Raw genomic sequence first — 11,055 nt, forward strand, 5'->3', positions numbered from 1 at the left:
GTCATTGCCCTGGCAACAACACTCACGGCTGCCCTAGGCGTTTCCGGTAAAACTCTATGGTTTTCCCGGATACTCTAGCCATTTGGGAGGGAAAAGCTCTATGGCGCCTATCGTACCACAGAAGATTCCCTCCCAAATGGCTAGAGCGTCTGGGAAAACTATAGTGATTTCCTGGAAATGCCTAGAGCGACCGCAAGTGCAGTCACAATGATGTCACTTTCGGGTGACGTTATCATGCCGATGATGTCGGGGGAGGTTCCCCCCACTGGCCCAATGTGGGCCGGTGCGTTGGGAACCTCCCAGGTGGGGGAAACTCCACCCGGACCGGGGGCTTAGCAGCCCTAGCTTCTTTGTACAGGGCCTACTGAAAGCTCTTGAAGGATTGACTACATCAGGGGGATGTGGCCTAATATGCAAAGGAGTTCCTGCTACAAAAAAAAGTCCTGGGTCCAAGTAAAGTACATCAGCTGTACAATAGATTCTATTGTATTAAGTAATAATAATTATTGTATGGCAGTGTATGTAGTATAGCCAGAAGATGCTAAGATTGTCTGGCAGCCAGAAGTTCTAGCTCTTTTGTGGCAAGCTAGGCTTACAGTGGGCTGAGAGAGCTCCAAGACAACCGTGACTGACTCAGGGTCATCCAGCTGGCTTCAAGTGCAGGAGGAATGGGGAATCAAACCCAGTTCTCCAGATCAGAGTCTGCCATTCATAACTACTACACCAAACTGGCTATTGTGTAGAGTGAACAGCCAGACAGTCCTTAAGTGGAAGCTGTCTGAAAGATTCAGGGCAAAATGTAGACTATAAAAATAGATTTATTAATTTTAAAAATGTATTTCCATAGACCAGGTTCCTCCTGGACAAGAATCTTGTTCCTAACGTCATCATAGTGCTACAAAAGTGATGTAAAGCAGGCGTGGCCAATGGTAGCTCTCCAGATGTTTTTTGCCTACAACTCCCATCAGCCCCAGCAAAAAACATCTGGAGAGCTACCATTGGCCACCCCTGATGTAAAGAATATTACTGGAAAATGTAGTAAGGCGCAGCTTAAGTTTTCTTAAGAGGGAGATGATAATTTCTACCAGTTCCCTCCTTTCACTGCAGCTCACTGAACACCCCCCCCCCCCCGATTTCCCCTCCCCCTGGGGTCTGTTGAGCTTCACAAACAGCATAGCTGACAATTGGCAGGTAGATCAGTGACTATTTCGTCATTGATGAAATAACCTGGGAAACAGCTATTAAAGCACAACACACCCTTCTCTTTTAAAATAAAAACAAAAGGTAATTATTAATTATGCTCAAAAGTCAATTACAAAATTCTCAAGTCTTTTAGGCAGTCTTGTTTGTCTTGTGTTCCTTCCAATTACTGGAATGGCATGAGAAGGACTGGGTGATGAAATTACTTCTGGTATTCTGTGCTCTACTTCCCAGTCTGCAGTATCCATCAGGCTTTCTAAACTGAAAGAAGAGTCAGCCTCCTCTTCATGTGATGCTTCCTGGACCTTAGACGATCTTGAGATGTTCCATTTTCTTCCATCCTTGAAGACAACAGAGTTCCCTCAGATGTCTGCTATCTGCAATGGGCTGGAAAACCTCAAATGTTCCTTTCTTGACCCTGTATGATACTTTGACGTTTTTCAGACCGCAACCACCATTCACACATGTCATGCCACATCTGATGATCACACAATTGTTGCGATAAGTTCAGCCTTCCTTCCTTCCTTCCTTCCTTCCTTCCTTCCTTCCTTCCTTCCTTCCTTCCTTCCTTCCTTCCTTCCTTCCTTCCCACGTGTGTTGAATTATTTCAACATTTCATCAGCCTCCTTGCTCCACCTGTCTTCCTAAAAATACATAGGCAGAGTGCGACCCCCTTACACAGGAATAGTCCATTGGCTTCACTGTTTACTCTTGTGCAAAGGGAGAGGGCTATCAAACAGCAACTCTGAAGCAGAAAATATAATTTATTTGCTCAATCACTTGGTCCCTGATTTTTTAAACTGGTAACATGAAAAGAATGTAACAAAAACAAGGGTTTTCCTTACTGGGAAAAAAGGTGCAAAAGGGTCAAGAGACAATCTAATGGGTGCTGGGAATAATCAGATGGGGAATGTTTGGGCACCACAATTTAAGAAGGATATAGACAAGCTGGAATGTGTCCAGAGGAGAGCAATGAAGATGGTGAGGGGTCTGGAGGGGTCCTATGAGGAAAGGTTGAAGGAGCTGGATATGTTCAGCCTTGAGAGGAGATGACTGAGAGGTGATATGATCACCATCTTCAAGTACTTGAAGGGCTGTCATAGGGAGGATGGTGCAAAGTTGTTTTCTGTTGCCCCAGAAGGTTGGATCAGAACCAACAAGTTGTAATTAAGAGTTTTGACGAAACGTTAGGAAGAACTTCCTAACAGAGTGGTTCCGTAGTATAACAGGCTTCCTCGGGAGGTGGTGGGCTATCCTTCTTTGGAGGTTTTTAAACATAGGTAGATGGTCATCTGACAGCAATCTTGATTCTGTGAACATACAACAATGGGAGATTCATGGAACAAAAGTGTACCCAGTGAACAAACAGTTAATAATTAACTAACAGTAATAAAAAGGAGGCCAACCAGCTTTGTAGAACCTATTTTTATTCCCTTTGTCAGAGAGGAGTCTGGCAGACTTCAATCTTCATAGCTGCATTGCATATACATGGACAAAAAACATTTCTAAACTTATAGTTCTGCTATAGATTCCTAAAACCAATTCTAGAATTACTCACCATCCACGCCAATGTATAGACTCATCCATGAGCACAATCAATAGTAGCATTGCATCTTAGTCACCCAAGGTGAAGCCTAACCTATTTGTGCTCTGTAGGCAATCTAAACAACCACACCTGTTGTAATATTTAAAGAGCCATGCAACTTTGTAGAGCAGAGGGAAGACCAGGGCTTTGTTTGTGGAAAAGGTCCAGCAGGAGCTCATTTGCACATTAGGCCATGCCCCTCAACATCACCATTGTTTTACACAGGCCTTTTTGGCAGGAAAACCCCCCAGAAGAAACTCATTTTCATATTAGGCCACACCCCTGATGCTAAGCCAGCCAGTTCCTGTGTGTTCCTGCTTAAAAAAAAAAACCCTGGGGAAGACTAACATTTAGACAAAAATATACTTATCACAGCAATTACTTTCTCATATTGCAGGAGACAGGAAAAATCTATACAATTGCCCAAACCAAATTTTTTGCTGCTGGCATGGAATTTTTTAAAAAAACCATCCAACCCTGCCCTTTCTGAGAAGCAGTCCTAAAGGAAGGGGGAAATGTTCCGATTCCCAAGAAGAGGCTTTCTTGCAAATTCATTTGCTATGAAAATAAAATATACAGTAGATACCAGTTTTAGAAGAAATGGGTCAGCAATGGGATGTTTACAAAATTGTCTGAATACAAGAAAAAAACATAGCAACATTGGGTAATGAAAACGGGATTTTAAGGCTGTCTGAAAACCACCTTTGACCAGAACGAAGTCCCCAGTTTTAACCTTTTGAGGTCCTGCTCCCTTTTTACCAACAATGTACTCAGGGCCCTTATTTGTAGAAAATGCTCAGCAGGAGTTCATTTGTATATTGGGCCACCCCGCCTGACACCAAGCCAGCCAAAACTGCATTCCTGTGCGTTCCTGCTAAGAAAAGGTCCTGAATGTACTGCTTATACTTACCTTGCTTATCTTTGCTAATCTGGTATTAGGCTTCCCTCCTTTCAGCGATTCAACGGGTGATACACCTGTCACAGAGCATGCAGTAGTTCTGTAAACCACCAAGGTTTCCTTTAAGGCTTCTGGATATGGTTTGACTTGATTCCTGGTAAGCTGTAGATAGACACTCCTTTACAATCCATTTATTCTTTCAATAAGACCATTGACGCTTGAGTGATATATAGAAATGGATTTGTGCTTAATGCCATTGGTATGAAGGTACATTTGCTTTTCAGCAGAGATGAGCTGTACTCCATTGTCCCTCACAAGTTCTCTAGGGAATCCTTCTCTGGAAAAAGCTGAAGACACCAATTTGATCACTGTTTTTGTGGTAACCATAGCAGAAAATGCAACTCCAGCCAATTTTAAATGGTAGTCCATTAATGTGGGAAATCTTTGGGCCAGCAGCTGATCTTCAAACGGTCCCATTATGTCAAGAACGAATTTCTTCCATTAAAAGTCTGGATAGTCCACTGGTGATAAAGGAATAGAAAAGGTTTTCTGTGTCTTGTCACTACTGTACAGATTCCCAACCACATCCTTAGCTTGTTTGTCCATCCCTGACCACCAGAAATCTTGCTGAAGCCACCTTTTAGTCAGTCATCTCCAGATGACCCTCGGGGGAAAGATGAATCAAATATTCTTGTAGTTTTGTAGGAACAACAAGAAGGTCATTTCTCAGAATCCACTCATCTACTATGGACAGGGCCTGCAGTAGCATTAGAAGGGAAGAAGATTTATACCCTGCCCTTCGCTAGCCAAAGGAGTCTTAGATGGCTTACAAATCTCCTTTCCCTTCCCCTCCCCACAACAGACACCCTGTGAGGTAGGTGGGGCTGAGAAAGCTCTCCCAGAACTGCTTTTGAGCTGAACAGCCTTGAGAGAATTTGTGGCTGACCCAGTCACATCAGCAGGTATATGTGGAGGAGTGGGGAATCAAACCTGGTTCTCCCAGATAAGAGTCTGCACACTTACTTAACCACTACACCAAACTGGCTCTCATTTGTATGACTGTAAGGTTTCCAGTAACATCTTAGAAGGCCAGTCTTTGACCATGTAAATCTTTACCTTATTCAGTACTTAGTCTTTTTGCATAGATTCAGCCTATGCTGAGGCTGTAATTATCACTACAGTCCCTTCTGCTCAGGATCCAGGCAAGAGGCCAGAACAACAGGGTCAGAAACATCTTTTTTCTCCCCTTCCCCCTTTTTTTAAATGTCCAGCCTGATGAAGAGTTCTGGAGAGCTCAGAAACTTGCACATTTGTTGTTTGGGTTGTTCTTAATTACATGGTTTTCATTTTTGGCTTTTGCTTTGGAAGGAGGCAGCTTCCAGGCCTGCAGTCTGGATGGTGATATGTATGTTATGAGTGCCCCCTTGTGTTAATAAAGAAGAACAGCATTTCTTTAATGGAAGCCCTGTCTCTCTGCTTGCTATGTACGCTTTTTACACCGAGAGAGGCAAAACAGGCAAAACAGGTGAATAGGTGTGAATGTGCAGGGTAATATTTCATCTGGAAACATCTGGCTACTGAAGAGCTTGGTAGCTTATTTTCTGGGAGGGTTTTTTTTTAATGCTGTGGCCACCATGGTCCAAAAGAAGCCTCTGAAGATTTGGGAGAGGACATGGAAGCAACATGTGACCATCAGCTTTGCACACATTTCCTTCTTTCAAGTGGAATCCCATTGTACTATGACCCCTTATCTCTCTATTGCTCAGTCTCCTCCAGTTCACACCCCATCAACTTGTATTTATAGTTAGGATTTTTGTCCCCAATGTGTATTACTTTGCACTTGGCCACGTTGAACCTCATTTGCCATGTTGATGCCCACTCACCCAGTCTCAACAGATCCCTTTGGAGTGCCTCACAATTCTCCACAGTACTCTAGCACAAATTATCAAACAGTCTTTCTGTGAGTGCAGGAGACCTTCCACACACAGGCTGTAGATCTAGTACTGTTTTCTGAGGAAACTGTAACACCCAGAAAGAGTTCAACCCAATTAGACCTCAGCCATTTCCTCTGCAGAAAACACTGTGACTGGATAGATTGAGGGTTACCAGCCTTAAGGTGGGGTCTGGAGTTCTCTCAGAATTACAGTTGATCTTCAGAATGCTATAACCAGTTTCCCTGGATGAAATGGCAGCTTTGAAGGGCAGGCTCTCTGGCATCTTCTCACTACTGAGCTCCCTCCCTAAGAATTTTCCAAGCTAGACTTGGCAACCCTAGTGAAGGTCCAGACACCACTGGTCTAAATGTGCCGCCATCCTCACTTTGTGGCATTTCTTATTTTCATTGCGCTTGCAGATGTACATCTGTTGGAAGTGGAGGACTTTTCATATTGGGTGCGGTCAGACGTCCAAAAAACCCCGCTACAGGCATGAGTTGAGCCCGCATGTATGTCGGATTTTACCGGGACGTTCACACATGCACATCTGTGAAGCGTGCTTAGCCCGTGCCCGTCCCACGCTGATGCGCCTTGCTCGCGGATTAATTTGCCACTGCTTTTAATCCGGAACAAGACGTTTCCTGAGCGCTTCCTGGGCGCTCTGGAGCGTCTGGACGGGCAATCGTTGCTGAGTTGCAACAGCGCTTCCCGCTTCCAGCTTCCCGCCACAAGCAAATGCATATCACTGCGCCATCGAAGGAAGGGGGGGGGCCTTCTGAAACGTGCAAGCCCGGCCTTTTTAAAAAAAAAATATTTTAGTTTATTGCGTAATAGCGATATATCGATATATCGAAATATGGAAGGGAGGAAGACGATTCTCTCGGAGCCCAAGGAAAGCGGGCAGCTTTGGCCGCTCTGAGGAGGAGATGGTTTCACTTTAAAAGCCGCCCTCGGGGAGGGCCGGGACTTCCCTGGGCTGGCGGCGACCACCCCGCGCTCCTGCCTCCGGCTGCAGAGTCTTCTCCAAAGGGGGACCGAGAGGCGCGGCGACCTTCCTTCACTTCTCCTCCTCCCTGTCATCGATGTTATGTTTCACGTGCGCTTTTCTAAACAGCAGTTTGCAACATCACGTCCCCCTCCTCCCTTCTAGCCGGGTGTGCGTGCGAGTCGCGTGTCCGGCCCGGGGAACGTGAGAACCTTTGGCCGCCACCATGGGGATGTGTTCCAGCCTCCGGCCCAGGCTGCTGGGGGGCGCCCACCCGCCGATCCCTCCCTACGTGCCGGGAGACGCGGAGGTGTCGGAGCGCGGCGGCGACCGGACGGCCACCAAGCAAGAGCTCAAAAATTCCATTTCGACACAGCGATATATCGATATATCGATAGAGCAGCGGGGAAACAAAAAAAAAGCGGTTTAATAGCCGGAAACCCCGCAAACCCTCCTGTTAGCGCCCAGCACTGCGCCTGCGCTAATGCGGATTGCCGCCATCTGAAAGAAGTTCCGGGAGGGCGCTGTGTGATCGAGCAGGGGACGGGATCAACACGGCACGCCATCGGAACTCCATGCTGTCTGATCGGGAAACAGGATGCGGCGGATTATCTGACATACGAAATAACGGCGCTTTAAAGATGGGTTGCTGATGGATTTAATGTAAGTGTGACCGCACCTGTAGTGTATCAGTAAATAACATGCGACCAGGCGCAGGGGCAACTGGGCTGTCCCAGGAGCCCCAGCGCAGGGCGCGAGTTCCCCCGCCAATCAACAGCTGTGGCGGGAAGTTCAACTGGTCAGGATTGGCCTGACCAGCCAGTAGGCTGTACCGGGAGTTGTATATAAGCGGGACCCGGCCCGCGTGTTCCCTCTCTTGCAACGTGCTCCTAATAAACCATGTTGCCCTACTCTCGTCTCCGCTTCGAGTACGTTACACTGGCGACGAAGGTGGGATCCTAGCCTCAGCGGCTACGACGGAGATCTGGGCAACAAGCGACTGCCGCCGCCATCATGGCCAACCAAGGCGGAATCACCGGCTACCTCGAGCCCTTCGACCCAACCAATCCAGAGGGATGGGAGTCCTACGCGGAGCGGGTCAAGTTCTACCTCCGGGCCAACAAGATAACCGACGCCGGAGCGAAGAGGGACGTTCTCATGAGCGTCTGCGGGCCTGCCACGTTCGAGATCGCCAAGGGTCTCTCGGCACCCGCCCGTCTGGCAGAGAAATCCTACGACGAGATCATCCGACTCCTCACGGGACACTTCTCACCACAGCCTTCGCGGGTGGCTCGCAGGTTCCTGTTCCACAAACGGGACCAGATCGCGGGCGAGTCCGCCGCTGACTACCTGGCGGCCCTCCGTAAACTCGCCGGGAACTGCAACCTCCCCCAACTGGAGGAAGCCCTGGCGGACAGATTCACGTGGGGCCTCCGCGACGAGAGGCTCCAGCAGAAGCTCTTCGCCAAAGAAGAGCTTACTCTCCAGGCCGCCTTCAGCGAAGCGGTGGCATGGGAACGAACCGCACGAACGTTTCCCCGGGCCAAGATGGAAGCTGCCCACCACAGAGAGCTGGACCAAGACGGCCCCGAGGAGGAGGAAGCCCATCAGCTACGCCGCCCAGCCGGGCCACCCAACAGAGCGACCCAACGCCCCCGAGCGACCGACCGACCACCAGCGTCGGAGAGAGCCCCGGCCACCAAGTGCGCCAGCTGCGGCGGCCCCCACGAGCGGAGAGACTGCCAATACCGGACCTGGGACTGCAGGAGCTGCGGAAAGACCGGCCACATTGCCCGGGCTTGCCGAGCCAAGCCCAACCGCAGGAAGCCGACCACGTACCACGAGTCCGCGGAGTCCCACGCGGTAGACTCCACGTCCCTACAGGTACTGAACTTGCCCCACGATTCCCCCGATAAAATCAAAGTGGCGGTCCTTATAGAGGGGAACCCCTGCCAAATGGAGGTGGACTCAGGGTCCTCCATTTCCCTTATTGCGGAAGAAACCCTAAGAGAACTGTGTCCCCGCCAGCGGCTGCAACTTCGGCCGGCAGACTTCATACTCCGGGACTTCCAGAAGAACCCGGTGCAAATTGCGGGGTGGGCGCGGGTACAAGTCGAGCGGGGGTCCTTCCACGGCCCGCTGGACATCCTGGTGGTTAAGCGCCAGCTGGCCACCCTGCTAGGTCTGGCCTGGTTCAAACCCTTGGGAATCCGCGTGGAGGGGGTGGGCCAGACCATAACGCCCCGGGGGTTCGGGGAGATTTGCAAGGAATTCCCCGAGGTATTCGATGGGTCCCTAGGGAGCTACCGGGGGCCGCCCATTTCCCTGCCCCTAGACCCCACGGTCAGACCGATTCGGCTCAAGGCCAGGAGGGTTCCGTTCGCCTTGAAACCTAAGATTGAGGCAGAATTAGACCGCCTCACGGCACAAGGTGTCCTGGAGCCCGTGGACTACGCCCCCTGGGAGACCCCCATCGTAACCCCACTCAAGCCAAACGGGGAGGTGCGGATCTGTGCAGACTACAAATGCACGATAAACCGGGCACTGCAGGATAACCCCTACCCAGTGCCGGTGGTGAGCCACGTCCTGGCTGCCCTCGCGGGGTCTAAAATCTTCGGGAAGCTGGATTTGGCCCAGGCCTACCAACAGCTCCCGGTGGACAATAAGACGGCCGAGGCCCAGACGATTGTAACACATAGGGGGGCTTTCCGGGTGAAGAGGCTACAGTTCGGGGTAAGCGTCGCTCCGGGGATCTTCCAGAGTATAATGGACGCCCTCCTTAAAGGGATCCCCGGAGTCCAGCCGTTCTTCGATGACGTTTTAGTCGCCGCCCCGGACCCCGAAGAATTCGGCAACCGCCTTAGAGAGGTGCTCCGCCGGTTCCAGGCTGCGGGGCTCAAGGTCAAGAGGGAGAAATGCCTGCTGGGGGTTCCGCGGGTGGAGTTCCTGGGGTTCGCCGTGGACGCAGCGGGAATCCACCCCACGGAAGAAAAGACACGGGCCATCGTGCAAGCTCCGGCCCCCACCTGCAAAGCGGAGCTCCAAAGCTTCTTGGGGGTCCTTAACTTTTACCACTCATTCCTCCCCCACAAGGCAGCCCTAGCAGAGCCCCTTCACCGCCTCCTGGATAAAAAAACCCCTTGGGTTTGGGGCAAACGCCAAGCCGCCGCGTTTCAGGCGGTCAAGGACGTTCTGGTGTCCAATGCGGTGCTCCACCATTTTGACGAGGGCCTCCCCGTCATCTTGGCTTGCGATGCATCGCCGTATGGGGTGGGAGCAGTCCTGGGGCACCAACTCCCGGACGGGAGGGAGGTGCCGGTAGCATACTACTCCCGCACACTGACACCAGCAGAGCGCAATTACGCGCAGATAGATAAGGAGGCTCTGGCGATCGTGGCGGGGGTCCGCAAGTTCCACGAGTATCTGTACGGGCGGAGGTTCACCATAGCCACGGACCACAAGCCCCTCTTAGGTCTGCTGGCCCCAGATCGACAAACCCCCCAAATTCTGTCACAGCGTGTGTTGAGGTGGAATCAATTCCTCAACTCCTACACTTACACACTGATACACCGGGCCGGCAAGGCTATGGGTCACGCGGACGCGCTCAGCCGCTTGCCGCTTCCGGAAATGGGTCCAGACCCCGCCCCCGCACACCAGGTAATGCTGATGGAAAGCCTCCCAGAGCCGCCCCTACACGCAGCGGAGGTCGCCAAGGCCACCCAGAAACACAAGACACTGGCACGGGTGCTCGACTGGGTGGTAAGGGGGTGGCCAGAGGGAAACATGGGGGAAGAATTCAAACCCTATAAAGTCAGGAGGGAGGAACTAGCAGCCCACAAGGGGTGCTTACTATGGGGAAGTAGGGTAGTGATTCCACCCCCACTGCAAAAGCGAGTTCTAGAATCCCTCCATGAGACCCACCCCGGCATAGTGCGAATGAAGGCCCTGGCTAGAAGCTACGTCTGGTGGCCGGGAATGGACGGGGAGATTGAGAGTTGGGTCCGCAGGTGCCAGACGTGCCAGGAGTCGCGGCCCGAGCCTCCCAGCGCCCCAGCCACTAGGTGGGAGTCCACCAGGAAACCATGGTCGAGACTCCACATCGACTTCGCGGGGCCATTCCAGGGGCAGATCTTTATGATAATCGTGGACGCCTACACCAAATGGCTGGAGGTCATCCCCGTAGGGTCCACCTCGTCCGCCGCCGCAATCAAGGCGCTACGCAGGGTCCTATGCACACACGGTATCCCGGACACCGTAGTCTCCGATAACGGGACTGCGTTCACCTCAGCCGACTTCCAGGCATTCCTCCAGCGATACCTGATTAGGCACATAAGGTCGGCCCCCTTTCACCCAGCCACCAACGGTCAGGCAGAGCGGATGGTCCGCACCACCAAGGAAGCCCTGGGCCGAATAGTACAGGGAGACTGGGACCACCGGTTAGCGGCATTCCTAT

At 51.2% G+C, this 11,055-nt stretch overlaps 1 protein-coding gene across 1 annotated transcript; it reads left to right on the plus strand.

Annotated features, from left to right (window-relative positions):
• Window positions 1-6,828: 6,828 nt before the first annotated feature.
• LOC132580705 (uncharacterized protein K02A2.6-like) lies at window positions 6,829-10,589 on the plus strand (the record flags this gene model as incomplete). Its single annotated transcript, XM_060251704.1, has 3 exons — window positions 6,829-6,912; window positions 8,904-9,704; window positions 9,789-10,589. Coding segments are annotated over exons 1-3 (1,686 nt in total), but the record flags the coding sequence as incomplete, so codon positions are not given.
• Window positions 10,590-11,055: the final 466 nt, after the last annotated feature.

This window comes from Heteronotia binoei, chromosome 12, assembly GCF_032191835.1.
Source record: "Heteronotia binoei isolate CCM8104 ecotype False Entrance Well chromosome 12, APGP_CSIRO_Hbin_v1, whole genome shotgun sequence".
Lineage (NCBI taxonomy): Eukaryota > Metazoa > Chordata > Lepidosauria > Squamata > Gekkonidae > Heteronotia > Heteronotia binoei.